This window comes from Aphis gossypii, chromosome X (genome assembly GCF_020184175.1).
Source record: "Aphis gossypii isolate Hap1 chromosome X, ASM2018417v2, whole genome shotgun sequence".
In the NCBI taxonomy this organism is placed as follows: domain Eukaryota; kingdom Metazoa; phylum Arthropoda; class Insecta; order Hemiptera; family Aphididae; genus Aphis; species Aphis gossypii.
This window is the reverse complement of record NC_065533.1, coordinates 53,133,387-53,147,922: the sequence shown is the minus strand read 5'-3', so window position 1 is coordinate 53,147,922 and position 14,536 is coordinate 53,133,387. Positions and strand designations below refer to the sequence as shown.

At 27.9% G+C, this 14,536-nt stretch overlaps 1 protein-coding gene across 1 annotated transcript in view; it reads right to left on the bottom strand.

Annotated features, from left to right (window-relative positions):
- The window catches only part of LOC114125265 (myb-like protein P), a 151,128-nt gene that overhangs the window by 41,454 nt on the left and 95,138 nt on the right, over positions 1–14,536 (bottom strand). Inside the window, exon 2 of the mRNA XM_050205478.1 lies at positions 9,030–9,194. Within this exon, the coding sequence (XP_050061435.1) occupies positions 9,030–9,194 (165 nt within the window). The remainder of the gene's footprint in view (positions 1–9,029; positions 9,195–14,536) is intronic.

Below are 14,536 nucleotides of genomic sequence, written 5' to 3'. Positions count from 1 at the left end.
GCATAATAATATGACATGATAATATACCTTAGCTGGTAGTATTCAGGTGTTTCGCAGAAACGGAAAAAAAAATTAAGTTATGTTTGCAGCACTGTAAATTATAAAAACCAGCGGCGAGTGCAATTATTTTTGCCGCGATTAATTGTTAGAATTTAATAATCATAACGCACCTATCTATTTTATTTCTGACACATACTTAGTACAGACTTTAAGGCACAAATGCTTTAATAATCGGGCACAGACTATCTCGAAAATATTGGATATGCCTCTATCCAGAGTACCTATATGATCTGAGAATATGTTGGTTTACAATGTGCATTTCTCTTAAAGACGACTTCCAAGTTACATAAAATACAAACGCCAAATAGTACGATGTCGGCGTATGGTTTCAGAAACGAATAATATTACATAGATACGTCGGGTATGAATGACACTATTTCAAGGTAATTAATTTCAAAACATGGGATATCCAACCTCGGAACACGTTTAATAGTATACTGCTGATTTTCTTGTATTCAACAATAATAAGACTAGGAAAATAAATCCATTTATTTTTACTTGTATGGGAGAAATTTTAAATTTTTTCATTTCTCTAAAAGGCTATGTTTTTTTTTTTGACCAGTGCCTTATAAATAATATCACGTCTTACGTAGATATATTATCTTAAACTCGGTAAATAATAATATTATAACAATGGTGTTTAGGTATAGATGCGACGCTGGATTATAAAAGTTCATCACTTCTGCACAAACGTGACGAGAAGAGAAGAAATCTTGAAATAGGTAAGTACATAATATAATATATGTTTTGCAGTGATAACTATTCAAAATTTTGCAAACATGCATATAACTATAACAGTGTAGTATAAATGTTTGATTTTAGCTATTTACCTATATTGATATGTATGATATGTCAATACAGTATTATAACCATTTTCCTCTATCTTTCACCATTACCCTTTTTTATATAAAAATAAGAAACCGTCATCTTATTAATATGCGTAGATATTCTAAAAGAGAATAAAATATTAATTTTTGTAATAATTTAATACCATAAGAACACTTAAATACAGTGCAACATACAAACAAATTACCGTAATTTTTTTAAATATCTATGTGTATTATGAATACTAGAGAAGAGTAGTATATATAATATATTATACAGAATACAAATCGAATAATCGTATTATCATCTCATAAGTTATATTAATAATAAAACAAATAATTTTAATATTTAAATTATTAATATATGATATTAATGTTTGGGGAAAACATGTATAATTTTAGTTCAAAAATATATGTTTAGTTGAAAATAGAAAGCATCTCTTTTTTTAAGAAAATGAGTTTTGAAGGAAAACAGTATCTATTTTTGGAGGAAATGAATTGATATATGTACATATTAAGGTACTAAGTAAATATATTCTAAAATATCTGTTGATAAAAAATACGTATAGACCAAAGAAATTGTGCACATGTATTCATAATAGACAATAGTATAATATTATCGTTCGTGTACCATGTCTCATTGTGATGTGTAACGTGGGGGGAACCTTATTATGATATTAGTTATCCAGGGAAGGTTTTTTATTCCTTATGGATAAGTTTTCCGTAGCTGGGGGTTAGAGCACTATAAATTGTGAGGTGTTTATCAACAATAAGACACGTTTGGTTTATGTGTATGTACAAGAAAAATACATTTAAAATATACCAAATATTATAATAGTTCATAGAAGTTTCGATTTTTGCTGTTGTTGTTTTTATTATTATTATTAGTATATAACATAGATAATATACAAAAATATGTATTATTAAATGTATATTATACAATATTATACAAACAGCGATTTCTGTTTGAAAGAAATGATAATACTATACACATCGCGAAATGATTATGAGCGGTGTACGGTTCACTATTGTGTTCATGGAGCCGTTTTCAAGTTTTTAAGTGCTCGTAAAAATAATTTATGAGTGAAGATGATGTTCAAAATATTTTATTGAATATCATATAATAAAATAATATACGAAATTAGTAGCCTTGTACCGAAACAACGTCACATTCAAGTACGTAAACATAAAATGATATAAAAATGAGAATAGGTATACACTGTACATCATTAGTTAACCATAAATACCTATATTATGTAACATTTATAAAAAATAAATCTCTACCTATATCATTGAAGTATTGTCCTTTTTGTCACCACTAAGTTTTCAATTTTTATATAAATTAATTTTTAAGATATTCGAGATATTATTACGTGGTTTTATTAACCTGCCTTCTTGTGTTTCAAATTTTATTATTGCATATTGGTAGAAAAATATACATGCAATTTTCACAAATAATTATTGAAAAAAGTTATTTAAAAAACTAATTTTACACGAAACTAAAATAACTTAGGTAGGTACAAACTATTTTGCATAAATTAACATACCATTGATGTCAAAGCAATTATAACAAAATGTTTACAGAATTTATGAAAAAACATTTTTTAACAATACCTACCGCTTATAATATAAATTTAAAAAAAATATTTCAAAAACATATCCTTGATCATTATAATATAAGTGCTTAAAAAAAATAAAAATAAATACATTTAAAGATAGGTCTTAAAATTGAACGTTAATAGAATAGTGCGTTAAAATACAACAAAGAATGTGAACATTAACAACAGCAATAAATTGTTACATTTAATCCAGAAATAAAATACAATCTTTATATTAATAAACCTTAAAAAAAAAAATCTTAAGTTATCTACGAGTCGTTTTTATGGATGCTTTAGTCGATACGAATATGTGATAATAGAACACTATTAATACTTCAGAATGAAATGAGCTACAAAATATATGATCAACAGTATAAATGTATAATGGAATAATATAACGATGCGACATCACTTGAACGAAAATATTAATAAATAATAATGGTCTTAACCCGTGGTGCGCTGACGTTCATACATTTTTATTATTTGTAAAACTACTGTTGTGGTCTCTATATTACAGACATACCTACAGTTCTGCGTGGTTTTCATCTACGCGTTAGAAACAGTGGCTGAGTGTCAACAATGTTTAAATGCGACGTCACTCACAAAGTCGCTCATTGGAGATAAATACATCGAAATTTCAAATAAACATTGCTTATAAATTGCTTTTGTATTTGTACTGCATCAGAACGAGGGGAAAATCTTACGAGTTGCCATAAAATATGATTTTTAACTTTTTTATTTTGGATGTGGGAGATAGAAATCTTTCGATTTATAACAAGTTTTTTTTTATTCTATTCTTTAAAAATATTTTTAATGCATACAGTATAGTGTGCTCTGTACTCTTTATTAAAAATTAAATGCCAAAAATAATTAGTGTTTGAGTATAAAATATCTACCAATATATTTATTCTTTTTACCAACTTTGGCAAGTGTTAAAAACATTTTAAAAGGTTGTGAACAAAATAAATTAATTGTTAAAATGGATATTTTTTGAGAATTTCGCTATTTTCCATATATTTATAAAATTAAATTATTGAATCTTATGTAAAATACTAAAATGTTAATACATCAGTATAAACAAAATAAAAATGTATTTTTAATTAGCTTAAAAAATAATATATAATACTTAAAAATATAAATTACTAATTAGTAATTAGTAGTTATAACAATAATATTATAAAATTATGGACAAATTTTAAATGGTTGAATACCTATATGTATATTACCTTTTACTGTCATTTTGGTGCGATAATGTTGTGATTATAAAAAATTTAAATGTTTATTAAATATTTGTACTTTTTATAATTTAAAATAAATTGAATCATAGATTTGTAAAAACTAAATAAACCGTATCATATTACTTCATTTGTATATTGTGTGAGATGATATACTTTCAAGTTTGAAGTGATAAAATAATATTTGCCTAAGTGGTCTGCCATTTTTCTTTATCAGTTTTATTTGTGAGAATAAATTAATCTACCGGCTAAGAGCAAAAATAAAGTTGAAATTCTAATCAATAGTTGTATCGATTAATTTATAGAAGTGAATATTTTGCTGCAAAGTTGAATATTATGGAAAATTTAAAAGTAATGTTATCCTTGAAATAAAAATTTGAACAATTTCATATAATCAAAAGTTACCTAAAGTTTTTAAAATTTATCTAAAATAGCATCATTTTTGAATCTAACAATATTATGTTTATTTTTTATTTTGTATTTACTTATAGGTTAATTATATATAATCTATATTTTATTATTTTTATCATACAAATCTATACTACAATATATTTATTAAAATACCAATAATTTAACCATTCTACTATATAATTATATTACAGTTTTAATTATTGGATTTGTCTATATTTATACCTTATAGTAACATGCTGATTATTTAATTGCAAACAAACACTTACCTTATTCAAAAATTTTCTTTTGGTCTTAATATATTGACGTCGGATGATTAAAAGCGATTAAAGTACGGATACTTTAAATTAAAATAATAATAATAATAAAAAAAAATGTTATGAATAAATTATGTATATATTCGCAAAATTATAGTATTGAAGGATCCATATTTTGTAATATATTGGTGTGATACTTTTAAAATTAATTTAACCATAACAATTGTATTATAAAATATAATATATAATACTATATAAGTGTGTGTGCAAAATGTATTGTATAATTTAGTTGAAAATAATGCCTAGTTAACATTTTAAGTTAAAAATAATAATAATGAAATAATATATAAAAAAAAAATGATCTAAACACTCGAATGAATACATAATATATTAAGTATTGTTTAATATATTATTATTACAAGGGACTGAGAAAATTAAATATCATCATCTATGTAGAGTATAACAGTAATATGTCTTATCCTGATATGGGCTGCTGCTAGTGGCACATACTTAATCGGAACGCGCATATATTTTATTATTTTATTAACAGACAAACGCATACACACACTCGAACGTACACGCACACAATATACGGCCACACGCGGCGGGCGCACTTTTTCAGCGCAGCTGGCACACGGTGTCTGGCGTGTATTTGACAATCGGACTTTCTGCACAGCCTCTGGCTGGATTACTGGTGGGTTGACCGGTGTATACACTCTTTATGCGTCAATGGCAATGAGAAAAAAGGCGAGCAATAGCGAGTAATAGTAATAATATAATGACGATGATATATATGTAGCATATATATATAAGTATATAAGTATACGTGTATATATATACATACATAAAACCATCCCATTTGCGTCATTGTCCGGTGTGTTTACCGCGGCACTAGTCCAAGGAAACACACTGTCAAGTTCTGCAATTAACACCCAAATCCTTAACAACACACCGATCCTTTTCTAATAATCTTCCATTGAATCAAAATCAAAAACAAATACGATTGTACAATGCCGCACTGTACTTAAAATATAGGTATGTAAATGAGACAGTGTATGGTACGAAAGTCGAAGTTCGCGATCGGCACGAACCTACTTGACCGTAATACACGTCAATTTTAATTTAGAGAAATTTTACGTTTGGCCGTACGGAGACCGGAATTAAAGTTAAACGTTAAATAATATAGATACTTGTTAATTCCCGTTTTCGTCATCGAAGTTACTCTTAAAACGCCGTGTCTCACACGATCGTTTTGTTTAAATAAAATAAAAAATATATAGGTATTCCATAATAAAATATAAAATATTTTAATATTAATTTTTGATAACGGCGCGACTCTGAGGTAATTTATTGTAAATAATTATTGTATCTTTAAAAGAGCAAGTCGCGCTCAAAATTAGTATTCTGTATACAAATTTGATTTGATTCAATAGGTTACTACGTACACCTAGAAAAAATAAATTAGTCAATTACATTGTAACGTTATTCACGTGCGTTTCAATGCTACATTGAACAAGATGAAATATGTCTACACGATACAGGGATAATATACAAACATAGGTCGCCTACATTGTAACAGATAGGTAGATCGACTACAGGGTTTATATTATACGAATCGAACGGTTCCAAATACAATTATAATTGTCCTACGTTTAAAGTAAATGAAACGATTAATCGCTTTAGTCACACTAAATGGTTTATTTTATCGTGTTTTTCTTTTTACTACGTAAAGCCAGTCGCTATGCACTTTATGGAAACCAAAAAAATATTAAAAATATAGTTCTTTTTGATATAATTTGATCTGTTTAATTATTATAACAAAATCACCATGGTTTTAAAAACGGAAATCATCGAAAAATCATCTCTATTATAGCTATGATGAGTATTATTAGGTATAAAATTGTAACGAACGAAAAGTTGATTGTTTGATACATCGGCCAAGAAGTAATATATGTAACAATATTATATTCTATAAAAGTAAATTATAATAATTATTTAATAACAATTATTGTTTATCAGTTATTAGGTAAAACTTACAACTTATCATATTTGAATATTTTTTTGACTAGACCGTATAATAATATTATCGTGTAAAGGCATTTCAGACAAATTTGACAATTAATCAACACGTATTAATCAACAATATTGGGTTGATAATTAATCGATTCGGCAAGATATTACGAATGTATTAATTATAAACATAAGCGCATTTTAAATGTATTTCGTAGGTTGCAGTTGTAATGACAAAACCGATAAAGGCGAAATAATAATATTATCAGGGTTATATAACAATATTAATAATGGAATAATTTCAAGTCGGTACTTATTTAATACATTTTTACGTACACCCGTGGCGTGGTAGGTACTCACCATATAAGTAAATATATATATATAAATGTATATTGTTTATATTATATATATTTCATGCAAATGGATGCGTTTAAAATCTATTTACCCGACGTACACCGAACATCCTTGTGGTAAATACCTGTGGTCGCAGTAAACGGTATATAATGTTTATATAAAACGTAGACACGTCTGATGGAACCACAATGTACAACGATTTTGTATCACGAGAATGTACACATACTACGTATACAACACAATTATTATTATAAGCGCACGGCGGTGTATATATATATTTTGAAAATAATTCCACTTGCGTTGATTGCATTCATTATAGCAATGTGGTATTTAAATTGTATGTTATTTATTACACATTTATGTCACATTATAGCGTTACACACGACTGACCATGATAGACAGATACACATATTATACCCATCTACCTAGTTACGACTTGCCTAACTATATCTAACTATAACTAGCCACATTATTAAATTATTTTAGTTTTCGTCAAATTTCCCACCTAATCATATCCGATAATTTGAAACTCGCAACACTCATTTTGATATTCGCATTATATATTATAATAAGGTACATACCTAAATATTTTGTTGGAAAAATTAATTTTGTTTCGGTTTTGCTGAAGATCAAATTCATTTAGAGCTGATCGCGATAATTCGCGAATTATCTCGTTTGGTGGATAGTTACGGTTTTGGCGGTAAATGACAATTATTATTTCAAAATATTCTTGCCTTCTATTTTAGTCTAACACGATTTGATAGATTAATAACTAATGTTCTCAAATTGTAATGAAGTATAGTCTACTTGACTGACTGCTAAGATTGCCCTTCGAATTCTTACAGTAATCTAGATCCGTATATCAAGTATGCGATTTTAAATTCTTCAATTTTAACCTAACCTGTAAGCTCTTCCGGGTCTATTGAAAAATATAGTATGTATCTAATCATAGGCCGTGACTCTATTCGAGCCACTTTTAGTTATGTATATATTGTATACAGCAAATTTTAATGATCCATATTTATATTGAATAACGATTACTATAATGTTTCCTCGACTGATGGACTCGGGGTTGAAAGAGAGGGGTAAAATGTTCTCTCCTGGGCTAAAATACCGATTTTGTAATGCCGAATTAGAAAATAATAAAATAAATAACAAACCTATTAACTAATTTTTTTTATATATATATATAGTATTTAATTGACGCGTACAAAACCCATAGATCTGATGAGAAATGGTCAATAAATAATGCTGCAGACCGTTGGGAGAGCTAGTACTTATATCATTGTAATGTTGTGACTCGAGGTGATTTTCATTGAGAAAAAAAAAGGAAAAACATCATAGCCGTTCGTGATTCTGTCACGACGATATACACGTAAAACCTGTTGCTATAGTTAAGTAGAATATAACAGCCTATATACAGCACGCCTTACACGCCTATGTGTTATAATATGGTGTATTTACGCAGGTATTACATTTAATGTACATCGATATTTTTAAAGGTAGGTACATATTGATTATATCGAATTATATATTCTAATATTATTATCTCTTCGTCGTGTATACGACACGGATAACACGGTGTTCCGCGACGTGACATAATAATAGTAATATTATGTATTATTTAAAAATGCGAGATATGCACATTGTGGTAATCGCGCGCAGCACGCGTACAACCGTGTTTACTTTATGTTATACGTTTTGTAGTTAGACGGTTAGGCAGACAACTACAACTACTCCTTTATACACACATATTATAGTATATACCTAATATACCCACGCACACGTTAGGTATATACCTGTTGTGCGTACGTAGGTTTACAATATTACATCGCTATAATATTATATATATTATGTACTATTATTATTGTTATATTGTTGTGTTATTGAGCATGTTCGGTGCGTCTAAACAATGGTGGTCGGATATTTTACGAGTATTAATGTGTTGGAGTTGATTTCGCCTCCCCCACCAGGTGTCATTACTGCACACGGCGCATTGCAGGTCACGCCTATTCCATCCCATAAATATATACATAACCACCACGGGTGTACCGAAGAAATGGGTGTGCGCACACGGTATGGGTACACACGACCGGCCTGTTGACCGGCCGACCGTGTTTTTTTATTATTTTTTTTTTTTGTTTAATTTTTAATTTCTTATTGTATAGTAAAAAATACAGTACAACATTTTCTTCTCGACGTTAACTCCCCTCCCATCATCTTCCTCGCCGATCACATACATAACTACCCTTTGCTCCTCCCCTTTACCGAACGGCCACTTACCTCGTTTAATTAACATGGTCGCTTTGTCCACGTCGTACGTGTTGTGTTGCAAAACGAACAGACGGAATGCATTTAAGTTTTGAAAATCTTTGGTGCGGCCGACCAATTCCTTCAGTATGCTCTTGACGTGTTCGATTTTGTCACTCATAATCCTGGGTCTGGAATCTAAAAATCATAATGGATGTATTATAGTAGATAGGCACTCAAAAAGATAATTAGGTATTGCGTGATTATATAATATAATATTGCGGTCAAAAAGATACGCAATAATTACTACATCATTTCATTCAATCATAATTAACTTTTAAATTTTTAACACGCGCGCAATTTGTTTGTATAAATATTGGTAGGTACTATATTATTTTATATTAAGACAAACGCATATATCTTGCTTCGTGTGTATTTATGTGATTTTCGACGAATATCGATCAATAAATTGTTGACGAATTAAAATCTTTTTATTCAATCAAACATAATATAGGCTGGTAAATTATGTGTTACACTTTAAAATAATAATATGATATTATTACTTATAAGTATAACATAACTGCAACAATCGCGTTTATTTGGAAAAATACAGAAACTTTACTGAAGTTTCCAAACCTTCATTAACAGTGGTGTACTGGTGTATAACACGGTTTAAAAAATAAAAACGGGTTAACAAAATGAAATGGAAGAACTGTAACTTTTAAATGACATTTAAAATCATACAACTTTAAAATAGTGAACATTTTATAATCTCATAACATATCCTGATCATTATTGCAAAAGAACGATTTTGACGTTGATATCTTTTTTTAAATATAACTACGTGTTTCTGTATTTATTATACTATTTAAATGCATGAATATGTGTCATGTAAGTTTTTAACTTTTAAAGACTTTGTTTAATATAGGATTTTATATAATAATATTTTTATCTTAATTTTTACAATTTTGTAAAAATTGTATCATTTGTCTATTATATTGTGTTTTATAAGAAACTCACCCAAATACAATAATTTTATTATGCGGGTAAAAAGCGGTAATTCGCCCAAACACAGGACGTCCGTTACTGTAACAATGTTACTTTGTAACGCGTGATTTCGTTAAACAATTTTCCAAGGTACGAGAATGAAATAAAAAGTATTTTTGACAAGTAATTTCTGGAAAAATGTGTTACTGTTTCTTTTTCAAGAACCGAAAATTAACAGATAAAAAGTACGACAATAATAGTATCTGATATAAAAGTAAAAAAATATTTATAACGGATGTTACCTATACATTTTTTTTAAAATGTTTTAGAAAACAAAATAAATTATTATTTACTTGCTTTGTAATTTATTTATTTAATTCGTTTCTAGTAACAATTTTTCTTTTTTCCTTATTAGAATTATATCTAGGTATGGTATAAGACTCCATTATTTATACTCAAGTTGTTTTTCGATTGATAAGAAATTTAAGTTTACTCTTGTAATGTTTTTTTTTTTTTTGTGAATCATAGATAAGTAATGAAGTTACTTTTCTTATTGAAAAGTAAAGTACCTAATTTATAATAATTTTATTTGATTTACGAGCAAGATACAGTAACTTCATTATATTTTATTCAAAGTAACTTATACCTCAATGTTGTAAGTCTGTAAATAATACCTGTAATAATAATTTTTAATGTTATTTAGACCATATAGCTAATGCAGAGTATTTCACTATTACCATGGGAAATGTACGAGAATCCTTCTGTATTATTAATATTAATGTAAAAATTCATTCATTTCATAGCCATATGCTCGTATTTTTTCGTCAATTAAAGTAGGTATACCTGCAACACAGTGCAGAATTCGTTTAGTTTATAAAATATAAACTCAATTTGTATGAGTGTACAGAAAAACTAATTTTCATATTGAATCATTCATCATAATATATTAAAATGGGAAACTCTGAAAAAATGTAAGCAACTGTATAGACATAATGGGTTTTTCGATTATAGTCGTACATACCTATACCTACTGTTATATCTATTGCCTAAACCTATAATACAGTTGCTATTTCGCATTTTATTAAAAAAAAAAAATAAAAAATGTTACGAGCGCTGTTAAAAACAGCGGATGGAGTGTAACATTTTCAATTTTTAATCATACAAGATAATTATGGACGAAATTGCGACGTACATTTTACTTTGCGCATATTCAAACGGAATTATTAATGTTTCACCGAGGGCGGGCAGTACTAAAAATAACTGGATTTGGATGGTCGGTATAAGCTTGATCTTTACGATATGACACAACTAGTTATGTTATACTCCTAGCCGCCGTCTGGTAGCGCAGTATATAGTACTTTATTATTGTAAATTAACATTGATGGGTAAGGGGACTGGAGGACACACACACACACACACACACACTTGATTTACCTTCTGTTTAAACCTATATGGCCATATAATAACACATAACATTATACACTTGCAACAGTTCTCTGTGTGGAAGTTGCAGTCTTATATTACATAGGTATTATTATGCGAAGTATATTCGCACTACGCGTATTATTATACATATTGTTATAGAGGTTCTTGCGCAATTAGTGAATATAGGGGGTACGTATATAATATACATATAGATGTATCGTTTTTATGCCCGTCACGGTTATAACAAAAATTAAACGATAAAAAAAATATATATATATTTGTTTAGCTGAGGAAAATTTTCTTTTACAATTTAATTGCTTGTCTATAATAACATTATGTATTTTAAAATCGACTGTTTTTTTTTTTAGCGTTCATACAAAATAACAATATTTATTATATATTATATACATTAAAGTCTCAGTAATCCAGCCATGTGTTAATCCAACACGTCCAGTAATCCGGCTCCCTGTTATTTTTAAATGATAATGACCAAATAGCTAATAAAACCGTTAAACTCGACTGACGATCCCGATAAACCGATTATATATATTTTATTTAAGGCGAAATATTGCAAGACAAGATGTAGGTATAGGAATAAGAGTTCTTTAAAGGGGAAAAAAATGAAAAAAAAAACGAAAAAAATTGTTGATTTATTATATAATATAGTATTAATAGGTAAGTAGTAATAATAGTTACAGAAAGTAATTAATTTTTTTTGTTTAGTAACAACAGTAATGCGTATGCAAGTAATTTAATAAATGTTTTATTTATAAATTCCGATAATCCGACAATATACCCAAGCGTCTGTCCCATTATGCATTACCGAGACTAATAATATTGTATTTAATATATTATACTGTCCGTATGACAACATCTCATCATAATATGCTTATTAGTTAATATTATATTATATTATATTTATGAATTTTAATTTTCAACGATATTTTCAGCTACATATGTTTACTTCATATCTGATATTATACTTTACAATTATTATATTATACAAATACAATGTTATTACATTTTAGCAAACTACAAACCGCTTTGTGGGTTACTGAATAAGTTAATTCTATGATCTCCTGCATAGATGTAATTATTTTAAAACGATGAATGTTTATGCAGTTTCATATATTTGTTTTAATAGGTAGTTAATACTACTTACAGAGTTAGATAGAAATTTGATAATTAAAAAACCAATGTATAATATACTAAGTTTCATGTTTCATATTATATTTGTAAATACATATTACTGATCTAAATAACGGCATCCAAGTCCATAACCATGAATATGTTGTATAATATATTGAATTTACAACTTGTGTTTAGTTTATTAAGTTGTATAATAGTTTAGTTTCTGTTGAAAAATTGATAGTATTAAATATTTGATTGGACCAAGTCCGGTTGTTATACTTCTGCTCCTATCTACTAATGGTAAGTAATTTTTGTTTCTTATGTCTTCTGATACATAGTATATAATATATATATATATTTAATAAGAAATATTTATGCATAACATGCGATTGTTTATGGTATATTTTTATATTTTTAGTACGTATATAGAGTGTTTAAGTTCGCTAAACGTTTACCATGGCCAAAGCACATACTTCTTAGTAAATAATACACAAACGTATGATACCTATACCTATATTAAGTTAAATCGTTTAAATTTAAAATAATGTTAATAACTTATGAATGTACCTATACGGTAATTAACCATATAGATATACAACGTATGTATTTCAATACTATTAAGATAATTTAGACTAAATTCGTTGAATGTATAGACGTTTAGAAAACGAATTAAAAAAAATTGTTTCACCATGCGCTGAAGAGCGTAAAATAATGATTGTCGTGAAGACTGGTAAATAAATATTAAATTTTAATGCTACACGCCTACACTAAACATAAAATACAAGAAAAGGACCATTTTATTTTTAAAGTAAATTCCGCGTAATAATGTCACATTATATATACGTCATATTTACAATGATTAGATAAGTTTACCTAATTGTCTTACCAAAACGTTTTCATTTAACATGTTCGAAGTCTAATTAGTGCTGAAAAGTATTAAGTACAGTATATTTATTCTAGAATATTCTACGCCTCGGTTCGCTTGAAAATTCTTTTTAAATGGTAATTAGCTTACATATACTATAATAGAGTATAATATTATTTTAAATATTTTAATAATTTGAATAAAAAATAAAAATAATACAATATAAATTATTATAAACTGAATCATTTTTGTTACTATCGAATCTACTTTACTCTTTGTTTATGCTTTAAGCCTTACATTATGGTTACGTTCTTACAATATAATTAATAATTTTTCTAAGCTGCAATAGATTACGGTCATATAGAACTCCTTGTATAATATATATATATATATATGGAATTATACATTTTAGACTTAGACATAATTAAACTAAATTGTTTGTAATTTATTTATTTTCATTTTTACTATAGTAAGCCATTTGAGGTACCTAATCAGTATTTTTGTTTTTCATAGGGAAGTAATGCACTCGTGGATGATTTTAATCCTGCCATTTCGGAACGTTATTCAAATATCAATCTGTGTGTGTATATAATATATATACATACATACACACATTATATATTTATGTACTATACAGTATACATCATACATATATTGTATAATATAACACCGATGTTCCGTATATATAGTAGCCGTATGTATAATATATATGTTAGTATATTATTATTATAATATTGGAATGAGCTCACGTTGAGTATTCCTACGTGTATAACGACCAATGGAACACATCGAATTCGTTAAAACGAGTGAAAAAATTTCAACGATGTCTATATCACTCGGGGGCAACTCGTTAATTCCAATCTCGGTCATACCCCGACGTGCTACGACAACGTCTACACTGCAGCAATATGTATATATATGTATGTATATAATATTATTATGTAGACATAAAAATCAGTAACCCTCCTCCCATAAGGGAAATCCATCAGCCTATACACAGACGGTCGTAGGTATATATGCGATTTATTACCCCTTTTCCACGCTCGGACCTTTTTGTCAAAGCGGTATAGTATAGGGCCAGAGAGTGAGATAGGACGATAAAGTTGTTGGGAAAAGGGTGGCGTGAGTGCGT